This window comes from Choristoneura fumiferana, chromosome 11 (assembly GCF_025370935.1).
Source record: "Choristoneura fumiferana chromosome 11, NRCan_CFum_1, whole genome shotgun sequence".
Taxonomy (NCBI): domain Eukaryota; kingdom Metazoa; phylum Arthropoda; class Insecta; order Lepidoptera; family Tortricidae; genus Choristoneura; species Choristoneura fumiferana.
Window position 1 is genome coordinate 5,691,973 of NC_133482.1, and position 13,167 is coordinate 5,705,139.

At 37.4% G+C, this 13,167-nt stretch overlaps 1 protein-coding gene across 3 annotated transcripts; it reads left to right on the forward strand.

Annotated features, from left to right (window-relative positions):
• Window positions 1-473: 473 nt before the first annotated feature.
• LOC141432561 (5-hydroxytryptamine receptor 1A-like) lies at window positions 474-6,272 on the forward strand. 3 transcript variants are annotated; one of them, XM_074094179.1, is made up of 5 exons: window positions 474-963; window positions 1,702-1,836; window positions 2,244-2,393; window positions 2,517-2,633; window positions 5,350-6,272. In XM_074094179.1, exons 1-5 carry the CDS (start codon window positions 693-695, stop codon window positions 6,102-6,104), a joined length of 1,428 nt encoding a protein of 475 aa, XP_073950280.1. In that variant the 5' UTR covers window positions 474-692; the 3' UTR covers window positions 6,105-6,272. The 3 variants fall into 3 exon arrangements, with proteins under 3 accessions (XP_073950280.1, XP_073950281.1, XP_073950279.1); XM_074094180.1 differs by lacking the exon at window positions 2,517-2,633; XM_074094178.1 differs by having other exon boundaries at window positions 2,517-5,435.
• The last annotated feature ends 6,895 nt before the right edge of the window (window positions 6,273-13,167 follow it).

Here is a 13,167-nt window from a genome sequence, read left to right on the forward strand (position 1 = left end):
ATTAAGTTTATATTGACTCATGATCTCATATGTCATAGTAAGGGTACCAAAAATTTTGCGTAATCATTACAGATACAAAAGCAACAAATTTGTATTCAAAGCAAACCACTGAAGCGCATTCATTACCGTAATTGGCAATAAGAGTCAACAACTGAGAGGGAAGCTACTCAAAAATATGGAAATATAATATAATAGCCATCATCAAAATAAAAGTACCGCACATAAAAAGGTCCCGTGAGCAAATCCTCGCAACCAGAAATACATTGCATGACTCCTAGAATTTGTAGAATCAAGTGTCATTATTTATAATGGCGGCATTATTCAAGCTAACTAGTTACCATGGGACCAACAAACAAATACAACCGTAGAAAAACACCACTTTCCATAAGTTAGACTAGTGAGTGATTAAACTCAAGAGGAATGCAAAGCATCATGTAAGCAGCTGCCTACGGAACCACAAATATGTAAATCATCTCATTACAATAAACAAAACTCCAACAGTTAGCTTTATCCTCGTTCCTAAGATGCGGAATATTCGGCATCCACTCATTCTCTAGTCAGTTAACGACGGTACGGACATGTGCGTCCAACGGGTTATTATTAGATCTAAAAAGATAAATAGCAATTCATTAATATTCGAGAATCTGAATCATAATATTTACGTCTAAATTATAAACAGTGTTTACCCCGCCATGGATAACAATACGTTACCGGCTGTTATTAAATTTGCGACTAATGAAACCCTTGTTAAACAAGTGGCTAATTTTTTTAACGTGTCAGTCGCTAATGTAACAAACCAGAGTGAAGTGGCACAGGAGAATCTCTTCGATTTGTACGAAGCATACAGGACGAGGGAAAAGGAACAATTAGTCATGTATAAAACCGTCGCATATGTAGTTGGAACTTTAATTATCTTGAGTAATTTAACAGTTGTCATATCCAGCGGATTAATTCTCCGAAGAGGTAAGGTAACAAAATATTTTTTACTTGATTACCATCAGATTCGCCGAGGTCACGTGTACCTATGAATGATTGCCGATGGTACACATAGCTTCATTAATTTATTCCACAAAAGATTTATATCTGTGTTTTTTTCTATAACTAGGATTGAGATAACAAGTTTAACTCCACGACGCATGTTAATTTGTTGTTCAAACAAACTTCGCTCATTTACTGTCGCTGACCAACTTGGTGACTTGTGTGGACTTAACTTTTGTTGTCCATATCACTGGCGCACGCTCAAACTAATCACTAAGATCAACTGTAACAAAATTCTGATGAAAAATCTGCGGATATTACGTCGATTCGATACAAAAATCTTTGCTGCCTTACCTAAGTATCAACTTCATCAAAGTTTTTATTTGTATGTCAGCAAATTTCATTAATCAATCTCTATATTTTCATTGCTCTTCACCATATTTAAGATTAAGTTTATACCTACTCCGACAAGCAAAGCTACGGGTCTTTTTACATACAAAGTTTTAGGGTATATAAAATGACATGTTATTTTTGCTTGTTATTCTTATAATTCTTAAGATAATTGATTTTTTGGTACCTACTATAAGTTCCGTCCTATTTTCAAATTGGACAAAATTTTAACTTTTTATTGCCTAATAAGGAAACAAATGATTAGCTTGAAATAAAAGCTACGTAAGTTAGGTACAGGCAGACCTATACCCTAAAAATGGTTACATATTTCAGGTCAGCAGCCCAAAAGCACCTACCTCTTGCTTGGAAATGTGTCACTGGCGGACACCATCATCGGCTTTTCCATTATTTTTGGTGCCCTCATTGACAATTCAATGAACTCAAACCCGCTGTGCATATTTCAAATAGGTATGTTTGTAGCTAATGGCTCTACTTCCTAGAAGTATACTCACGCAAATAAATGCAAGAATTCCCGCATATCCTCAAATTAATTTTGGCTAATTGCAATCTGGTAAAGTCACCAGCACCAATATCTGACACAACAAGCTTGCATAAATATCTGATACGACTCTATTTCTAGGGGGAGATATTTGCAGGCTGTTACTATTTTAAGAGAACCCTAAAGAACAAACAGAAACAACACGAGCAACAAAGATGACAACTATTGCATCCATAAAAACACATTCAGATATCATCATCTACATTGTTCCCCTAATAAATTTACTGACAAAATCCGTTTAGGAGAAAAAAAAACGCTTTCATTGTCCGGCGATAACTAGATGATATCATCACGACGATAATTTTTACGTCACCAGGTATGATCGTCTGTCCGGCCATGGTCTCAATATTCAGTGTAGGCCTTATCGCAGTTGATCGATACTTCTACATACTCCATGGACTGTACTACCAAAGATACTTCAACACTACCAGAGTCAGAATTGGCATTCTCATTATTTGGATGATTGGTAAGAAGCAAACTGTTAATATTAATTTTGATCCGTTAGTTGTTGTACCTAATAAGTCTTCGTTTGTTGTTTACATTGTGTTGTGCGTAACTTTTTTTGTAAATAACCCTTGTCCTCTTGCAGGTCTTACTCTCGGATTCATGCCAGTAACCGGATGGGTCAATACCGAGCTTATATTTTCTAGATGTTACTACACTGCACTATTTCCCGCCTCACTTATCTTTTTTAACACTTGTTTAAGTATAATACCTATTATACTTGTTACTGTACTATATTCCATAGTTCTAGTTCGTGCCCTTAGAAACGTAAGAGATATAAAGACAGCACAAAAATCTGTTCATGTTAACTCAAATTCTGACGAAACACCCAAATTGAGAATGTATCGCGGAAATACTAACATGAGCAGGAATTCAGGTGCTGTATTAACAAAAGTAGATAAAACTAAAATTAGAAGATGCGCTTCATTTCATGCTCTTGGTAATAATTTTGATAAGGGTAATTTTACAAATAAATCCGAAAAATCTAAGAGTATAAATGATCTTTGCAAAGATAAAGCAAAAAGCACTGATGATGTTAATGACAGTACAAACGGTAAAGAAGTTTATACAAACTTGCACGATGAGTCAAAATTTAGTGTTTATACGATAGAATCTAGCTATTCTGGTTCTAAGAAAGAAACGCCTAACAAATTTATTATGAATATTTTTCATAAGACGAAAGTCCCAGCCAAACCAAAAGAGCCCAACAAATGGAGAGCAATAACAGTGGTAATGCTAACAACAGGCAGCTTCTTATTTACATGGCTGCCTTTCTTCATCATTTTAATATTTTATGTCTTTTGTGAAGAAAAACTTACCAATCCTAGATGTATATACTATCGTACTTTACTTGGGGGTCCATTGGCTACTTTAGCTTTTTTAAATAGCATTCTCAATCCATTAATATATGCGTGGTGGCACAAAGGATTCCAAAACACAGTACGAAGTTTAATAAGAAAACACTGGTGTATAAATATGCCCCTTCTCTCGAATTCAAGCTGCATAAACTCTACATCAAAATGTAAATAAGTTGACATGTTTGTTTTAATTTATATTTTTTTATTTCAATTATAATTCATCCATGACAATCTCCATGACTAAATAAATAAATGTTTTTTTTATACCAACGTAATATAATATGTAAATTAAACATTTATTTATTTGTTTAAAAGTTTTGCTGTCTCACTGTGGACGCAGTATTTGCCATACAGTACCTATTTTTTATTAGTTATTTAAATTTTAGGGTAGTTAGTTTGGATTACTATTGTATGGGCAAAAAACTTTTCCCAAAGTATCACATCCTAAAATATTTTACTCTAACTATCATTTGGCCAAAAAAAAACATTTCCTAAAACAACTTATCGCAATTTTACGGTTAGATAGTAAAAAATTTTTTGCTAATTATTGTTTCAAAAATAATTACTTAGTCAAGTCATGTTTCATATTACCAAGTATTATTTAGTCAAATGTATCGTCTTTTTTTTTTTAATGGCAATATACAAGTTCGGTTAGAACAGACGATTGTGCCAATTACAAAGTGGGGAAACGAAGCGGGATTTAATAAAAAATACTTATTACGGAATTTTGAATTTGGATAGGGAAATATAGGATCAGGATCTATATGATGGGAGGTGGCATAATTATATTTAATATCATTAGAAACAATAAAGGACGCAATGGAGGAATAGATACATGGATTATTTGATGAAAGAAGGCAGAGAACGGATGTTGGTAATGGAATACTTTGTGATATAATACTATTGTACAAAGTAACACGGTCATAAAGTGGGCAAGATAAAATCAAGTGATTCAGATCACCTACCTCCGAACCACACTCACAAGCAGGGCTATCTATGATATTAATCTTCGCCAGGTGTTCCGGCGTGCAGACATGACCTAAACGCATTCTTATTAAAACACTAGTACTTCTTTTGCATAATTTAAACTTAAAAAACCAGGGTTTATTAGGAATGGAGGGCTGTATGCGGCTGTAACTTTTACCAGCTTGCAGGAATGTTAGAGATATTATGTTCGCGGAAGATTAATTAGGTCATGAGTATAGTTTTTGTAAGGGAACATATCTCCATGTTCAATTGCTTCATTGGCAATTTTGTCAGCCTTCTCATTACCTTTGATGCCGCAATGACTTGGAACCCAAGAAAAAACTACTGAGAAACCTTTCAGAAAACACTGGAACAATTTAGTCATTTTAAGTCTTACCTAAGATTTACCTAAAATGAACGATTGACAGCGGCAGATAAACTGTTGAGTTTTCGCCGGCTGATATGAAATTTTCTTTTAATTGTAAAATTATTATAGTTTATAAGTAAATAATTTAAAAAACCTACTTTTTTAGTAGCAGTTCGTTTCTGTGGGGAACTCAGTTCTAACCTAACCTAACTTACTTTTGTGGTAGCAGTTGGTTTTTGTGGTTGGTTCGTGTGCGAAGTGTAATTTTGAACAAACGTTTTTTTGGAATATAATATTAGCCAAAAGAAAACGTTTGCACACGTTAATCGTTATAAAACTTGACAATGTAAAATTATGCCAAATGATAATTTGACCAAATGAATATAATGCGAAATGTAAATATGCTAAAGATTCGTTTGGGAAATGAATCTACTGCGATAAGTTTTTTGGGAAGTGAAATTTAGCGAAAAATATTTTGCCGAAACGGCAGTACACCAGTTAGTTTGTTTCTTTTTTTATTAATTATGTAAGTTCGTAGCAACTATAGGCGTAACTTAAACTAAGTCTTGTCTTTAACGTTTGGAATATATAACATACATGGCATTCATGTTTATTCAATTAAGTAATCAAAGAGATTTAAGAATTATAACTTATGACTTTTGCACATTTAACGAATGGTTTTAGAAGCAATCTAAATACACAGCTATCACGACGATTAAATTTTGCAGGAATATTTGTAGCCAGTTTACCAGCTATGGGATGGACAGGGAAGACATTCACGAACTATAGATGCTGGTACGTCGCACTGTTTCCAAGAGCCCTGCTGATCGTAGTCTCCATCGTTGTGCTGTCAATTATAACCATGGTATGCGTACTGTACTTTCTCATTCTGCATCGTGCAGTGAAAACTGTGGACAGAATAAGGGAAATCAAAGAAAGTTACAATTATAACATAGCATTCGTAAACAAATCCTTCGAAGCAACAGAGGCAGAGGATAGCAGCTCCAGCAAAGTTGAGGAGATACAAACAACGATCACCATTGCAGTATCCAAAGAAACTTTATCTGACCAAGCTGGAAACTCATTCGAAATGCACGATCTAAGCAAAACTGATGAGAAAAAGCAAGGAATCGGTAATACTTTGAAACAAAAAATTGAAGAAATCTCTAGTTTTTACAGAAAAGCAAAAGCAATTGAGTCTCATCCGAGCAAATTAAAAGCTGTAAAAACTGTGCTTCTAGTTACTGCGTGCTTTGTAGGAACATGGGCCCCTTACTATGTTTCTATCATTGTTTATGTGAAATGTGATATTTTATCCCATGGATACGATTGTATCCCTATAGAAATGTTAACTTTAGGTCCACTTTATTTATTGGGAGTTAGCAATAGTCTATGTGATCCTTTAATTTATGCTTGGAGACATTCCGGTTTCAAGCGAACTGTTAAGAAAATTTATTGGAAGTATGTACTAAGAAGAATGTAGGTAGATATTAAGTTACAGTAATTATGTGGACATGAGCCTAATAATGTTTGACTGTAAATTGATAAATTGTATAAGTTTGACTGCTTTCAGTGTGTACTTACCTACATAACCAATTTATTGAACGAGTGCTATAAATAGCTTAATAAATTATTACGTACATATTGTTTACCTACTTATTTGTTTCATACTTATCTAACGCTGAAAAGTCATAAAATTGCAAACAGTATCGTAATTTTATGACCGATATAAATTGTAAGTAATCTATTGAATCCAACGGTTGATATGACCATAAGTGGTCGTCTATTTATTAAAAATTACGTTAACTTGTAGGTACCAAAGAATTTTTACAAGTTGACTGACACCTGAATCGGTGTTATAAACACCTAAGTAGGTAGGACCTAATTAATTGGCATTTTTCACTTTTTTTTACTACTCTTTTTTATCTTATTTTCTTAAAATATAGATAAGTTCAAGATGCTAATTTGAATATCTTGGCATATAATGGTTAATTTACATTTATGTCAATTTTTAAAAATATTTGATACGACGTCTCGTAAATTACATAATACAATACAATACAATACAAAGACTCTTTATTGTACACCAGACATAGTAAGCGATACAGAAAACAGATACACAGAAAAAAAATACAGGGTGAGCATATAGGCGGCCTTATCGCTTAAGAGTGATCTCTTCCAGGCAACCTTCTCCACAGAAATACTATAATAATATAATAATATAGATAATATAATATTATGGCGGCTGAAACTAAGTGAAAGGCCAAGTACAATTATATTTTTTTTAAAAACCGGCCAAAAGCATGTCGGACACGCCCAAAATAGGGTTCCGTAGCCAATACGAAAAAATTAAGTAATATTTTTCTAAGGATTTTGTATTTTATACGGACTCTTCAAAGTTTAGGTAAGTATAATTTATATCTTAGGCTGCTATTTACTCTTAAACTACTAATAATTCTCAAACAAACTTAGCCGTTATAATTTTCCTTGTAAGTTTGATATAGGTACTTACTACCATCCTGAATTTTTTCAAAATTTCCACCCACCGGTTTAGATTTAGAGGGATGCTCGATTTCGTTATCGTTATCGTGACTCATCTGACCAGCTGTTCAGCTGCAAGGACGCAGAGGCGTTGAGTATCAGAGTCCCAGGGACGCCGAAAGCCATAAGGTGGGCTCGGGAGGACACCCCGTCACGATACCGGCTGCTGGCCCGTGGAGTATTAGTGGGGTCTTAACTACCACTAGCCTGTAGCTACCCATATTGCGACGTAATGTACACCCGGACAAACCTAAAACTTAAGGGCGCTAATTGTTCCGCTGAATATTCAACTGTACCTCCTGCCCGAGACACCAGAGAGCCAAAGTGATAGGACAGGACTGTAGGGCGTGTGCAGTCAGGATGCGGAGTGGAAGGATGGAGTCGACCCGAATTCCATGCATCGTAAAGCCAACATGTGGAAAATAGATACTATACTTGGTGTGTTATAAATAAAGGTAGGACATGTGACTGCTAATCGGTGGGTGCTTCTCCATTCGTGCACCTTGGGTTCGCATTTTCAATCGCCTCCTCGGACTCCGATTCAATATCTGTTTCCCGTGTTTTGTATATTTCTTCTGATTTTTTATTTGTTTGCGGTCCACTGCTATCGATTTCCAGGACTCTAGATTTTTCCCTTAGTTATATATGTCGTGGCTTAGTGAGTTCTCCCATGTGTAAATTGGTCGGCCTATTTTCTTTCTTGGCTCCTTGTAGACCGTTGCTGCTTGGAGAAGATGCGGTGCCTGTCTTCTAATGATGTGACCTTAGTATGAGATTCTACGGACTTTTATTATTTTAGTGATGGTTTTTCCGTCATATATTTTATGTATTTTCTTCTTAGGAGAATCTTTGGCTACCTGAAGCATCTCTTTTAAGATGTAGCGCTCGTGCTTTCTGGGTCTTGATCTATTAGCTTTTGTAAGCGATGTCACGATAAGACCGTATGTCACTGTCGCAGATATGACCATTTTGGACATTAATCTAGCTATTTTCCATTCTATCTTGTGCTCATTGATTAATCGTGTTAGGAGCTTAGAGTTGCCGATTGCCTTCCTGCATCGTGCTTTGGAGGCTTTCCTATTGCGGGTGCGGGATGCAGTTATAATTGTCCCGAGATATTTGAGCTCGGGCACGGGTTTGATCAGGATTTCTCCGAAATACATGAGAGGTAACGTTGTCACTCCTGGATTGGTCGGGTCCCTTATCAGACTTTTGGTCTTTGTGCCGTTTATTTTCGGGTCTTCAGTTGTGTAACTATACGGTCTAGTATGTCAAAGCATTCGCTTACGATGATGAGGTCATCTGCAAATGAAAGGATCATTGGAAGACTAATTTCCTTGTCCTGGTCAAGTTTCACTGCTTCATCTTCCTCTTCTAGTGTTCTGAGAACGTCATCTATTAGGATGGTAAAGAGTCTGGGCAATAGGGGGCAGCCTTGCTTTACCCCTTTGCATTTGTTGATTGTTTCCGAGTTCTGGCCGAACCATGTTATAAATGTTCTTTCCTTCATGCAAGCTGCCATTATTCTATTGGTAAGATGAACGTTCGACCGTGTGATTAAGATGTCTTTAAGCGCGTCGAGATCTACGTTATCGAAGGCCTTCTCGATGTCTAAAGCGGCAACATAAAGCTTTCTTCCCGCTCTCCAGTTAGTGTCCAGGACATTACGTAGTGTAAAAATGTGGTCATCTGTAGACCTGTTTCGTAGGAACGCTGCTTGATAGCTACCTAGAGCTTCTATTTCTGCGTCCAATTTCTCAAGAAGATAGTGAGCGTAAATCCCACATTGCAAATGGAGATTCTTCTATATTCGCTGATGGTCCTTTGTAGTGATTGGACGTGTAGTCTCCGCTTGTTAGATGTGTTTCTTGGATGCCGGCCAGTGTTATATTTTCGATGCGTTTTCTATCACTGACGGCTGCATTTCCTCTTACGTTCCATGTACCTACCACTATTGCGTTGCATAGTTTAGGGTTTTCGGTAACGAAGTTGGGACTAGGTCGTATTAAGCGTCGGCCGATAACGTCGACGGCATGTATGCTGTTAGTCGAGCTATGCAGCCATTGCGTTGACTGAGTTTGGATAGTTGCTGTAGGGATACTCGCTGAAAGCGGATCTGGCGTATCTGTTATTACGGTATAACTCGGTACCTGGGTTTCTTGAAATGTGTTTTTATTGTTCTCATCCACACACAGGTGTGAGATATCAAGAGCGTCGTAATGCTGATTTTTGAATAGCAGATTGATTTCAGCTACGGCGTCGTCTGCTCAGTTTGGTGGGAAGTTTTGTATCGATACGTTATTGCTATTCGAACAACCATAGTGGATCGTTATGTTCATGCCGTAGTATTCGGCTACCGCCCGAATTATGTCTGTACCACCCCAAGTGCCATCATTATATTGTATCGCTTTATGTCGTTGGGCCTTGGCGGTTTGGTTCATGGTTGCTAAGGATGGCTGCACGCATGTTGATCTGGTCTTGGTTGTTGTCGACGAATTTAGCGGGGTCACGTCTGGCCGCTCTATGGTCAAATGTGTTGCTAAATGTTCTTTGCATGGTGGCTGGCTTGGTTTGCTGTAAAAAAACTTATACTACTAGGGGGTGGGCAATGCAGGATTGACCACCGGTAACTAATGTCGATGTCGATGTCGTAAATAGATAGGCAGTAGTAAGTGCTTTGTGGGGGCTAAGATATGTGCTTGGTTATTATAATATCGTAAGATATCAGTAGGTTATTTGTTTTTAAGTTTAGGGAATGCCACGTTGCGCAATGAAGTGGTACCTGCTGGGGAATTTTAAGACAAAGCCCCTTTTTTCCTTTTGCTTCGGCCCGTTGCCGTGGCCCGTGGTCGCCAGATGTTGTAAACCAGGACGTAGTTTGTTACCGATGGAACAAAAGCGTTCCACGGGCTTATGGAATTTTAGAAAGTTTAGTGCGTTTACTTTTTGTGATGGTTCCCTATTTATACATTTGGTCGTTATCTCCGTTGGGTTACTTAGCTTTTTAAAAAAAAATTATAGGCAGCAAGCTATATGGGCGGGAATTTGGAGTATATTATGTAACATAATATGTCACGCACGATATTATGATGATGGCTAATAAACTGACTTTTTCTAGTGTTTTCCCCGTCGTACGTTACCTATTTACGCGATTTTGGAGTAAATTTTAACTTAACTTAATTCAGTTTTGATCGGCTTATCTAGTGCTACGTAGGTGCATGCAGCTATTTATGGGGCTTGAATTAATTCAACCGAGTACGCTTATGTTGCTCCTATGAACTGATGGGCGTATATTTTGAGTTTGGGGGACCTAAGTTGGCGATGTCGCGGTGTTTTAGTACCTACCTACGTTCACTGTCAGCCGCTATTCTGACAGTCTTACGTCTATCTATTATCTCTATAAGCTAGGTAGTAGCACGATTCGGAACGAGCTCACCGCGGGATTCAGCTGTTCTTTTCTCTGCTTGGCTTCGGACTCATACGGGGGCTCCATAGGCGCCCTCTGAATCTGAGGAGGCCTCTCGCACTGCGCTGCACCCCTCGTCTTAGAAGAGTCCCTGGCACTATCCTGGCACTGTTAGTCTTTCCACTGGCTTTACTTAAATCCACTGTTTATACTATTTACACTGATATGATCACATCTACACTAGGCAAACCCTACGAGAATTTACAAATTACCTACGCGTGTGCCGTTGCACAAAGTTGGGATGTGCGTCTCTATTGTATAGCCGTTTTTTTTGTTTTGTAAAAAAGGATCGTAAGTACAGGAGGGACCGCTTTACGAGGCGACCGCTCTCGACCGTGTCCACAACCCGAATCCTTGAAACTCTTTTAGAGGGACGCTCGATTTTAATGAAAATTTGCAATTTAAAGTTGAATATTTCGCAAACAGATCACTGAATCGAAAAATCGTCTTAGCAACTCCCGTACCTAGAAGGTACCCTAAAAAAAAAATTTTTGAATTTTTTACTGTACCATTATGTCGGCAGTTTACATAAATATTCGTGCAAAAAGCATAAGAATTTCAACCGGGACTATGGGTATAAGCTTTCATCTTCGTGGAATCCTGTTTATTAATAAGTGTCGGCGTCGGGATGAATGTTCGGAGGGACGTTCGGACGTTGTTAGTGTTGTGTGTCGGTGTGATAGGGTGACTAATCAAAGTGACCAAGTGCGGGTAGTTCGTGATACGAGTGCCGGTACTATTAGTGATCAAGTGCGGGTAGTTCGAAGAACTCGCGCTGCTAGGCAGACTTGACACCCCACACTTCAGTCTACTCGTGACCACGGCAACTGTAACGTTGCCGAAACGTCGAGGTAAATATTACTTGTGTAAAAATAGCGTGATAAGTCCCGTATATGGTATTTTGACTATGAGTGAGAATCACGAAAGTTAAAAACGTTATAAAATTACAGCTTTCTAGCATTGATAGTCCCTGAGCAAAGCCGCGGACGGACAGACAGACAAACAGACATGGCGAAACTATAAGGGTTCCATTTTTGCCATTTTGGCTCCGGAACCCTAAAAACGAGCTAGTTGTCAATAGATGCTAACTGTCATGTCAGTGTCACATTCGATCGGATATTTTAAACATTCTAGGGGAGATTCGGGTAGCCCCGGTCACTGTCGCGTAGATAAATAGTGCATCGCGGCGCTGCGAACATTTTAAGGTGTGCATTATTTATCTATGTGTGCGTGATTGCCTAGAATCGACAGTGACCAGGGCTACCCGTCGTCCGGGGCTACCCGAATCTCTCCTAACCTAACCTTTGAAAAAATAATTTTTAAGTTAATAAATATGAGCGACAATTATGTATGTCAAAGCTGATTCATAGACTGCGACCCTTTTACTACAATACTGTGCGTAAACATAGCAGTACTTATTCAATATTGCTCGACACCATTGCTTACGCAATTTTTCTCTACACGCAAACGATTATCTTAATATCAAAGGCTTAGTTAATGATTATATCATGGACAGGGATATTTGGAAATAATTCCGATCCGCATTAGCGATCCCTTTAAATAGCGAACCTACTGTGTTAAAAATAAAGTTGTGTTAAATACTTGTGATGTATACATATCATTTAATAATATTGTAAATCTGTTTTAAAAGAAAATATATACTTACCACGTTGAGTTTCTTGCCGGATTCTTCTCAGCAGAGGTTTTTCCGAACCGGTGGTAGATTTGTTTTGACATTCATAAGTGCTTGTTATAGCCTAAATTGAATAAATATATTTTTGATGCACGAAGTAACATATTCATTTACATGAAAACTACTCGCGGAAGAGGGAAAAGGGTTCGATTCGTTGTCGATTGTCGGAAATATTTATTTATTCCTCTTAATGGCGGCCATAAGGCATGGGCCAATGTCAGTTAAGATAAATATATTCTTCTTATGCATGTTGTACGGTGATTGTAGTTTTTGCAACTATTGTTGTTGTTGTATCTTTAAAAAAATATGGCTCTGTCCATTCGAGGACAATTTTGCCAGTGTCTAGTAGTTTTTGCCGTTGTACGGTAAAAAAATTCTAGAAAACGAAATATGAGAGGTAATGGTGGATGAACGATGACCTAATTAAATATAATTCACATTTAACGGTGACAACTGACAGACATCAATGTCTGCGTGACAGACCATAGACAAACCTAGATACTTGTGGATCCACTTTTTAGGTAAACGGATTCATCCCTTTACCACTATTTAGAAAGGTCAAACAAAGGTCAAACATATTTTTGGCCATATTTTCGTAACCCTTAAGTATTTTTGGATCAGAATAAGACAAAAGTGTTCAAAAATCTTATCCCTCGAAATGGTTTTCGAATCAGGGTACATTGGTAAAATATGAACATTGACAATTATAAAACACCTAAACCATTGAAGAACCTAATTTACTTTTCGAAAACAGTTAGGTACCTACAACTAAATTATTCCATTAACAGCTGGATTACAATGCCAAGTGATAAAGCTACCGACATACCTAGATATGAATAATCTTGA

Bases quoted from the DNA above. Each gene is read 5' to 3' on its own strand.
- LOC141432561 (XM_074094178.1), top strand. From the start codon at position 693: ATGGATAACAATACGTTACCGGCTGTTATTAAATTTGCGACTAATGAA. The intron at 964-1,701 runs GTAAGGTAACAA...TACATATTTCAG, and splicing joins CGGATTAATTCTCCGAAGAG to GTCAGCAGCCCAAAAGCACC. The intron at 1,837-2,243 runs GTATGTTTGTAG...TTACGTCACCAG, and splicing joins GCTGTGCATATTTCAAATAG to GTATGATCGTCTGTCCGGCC.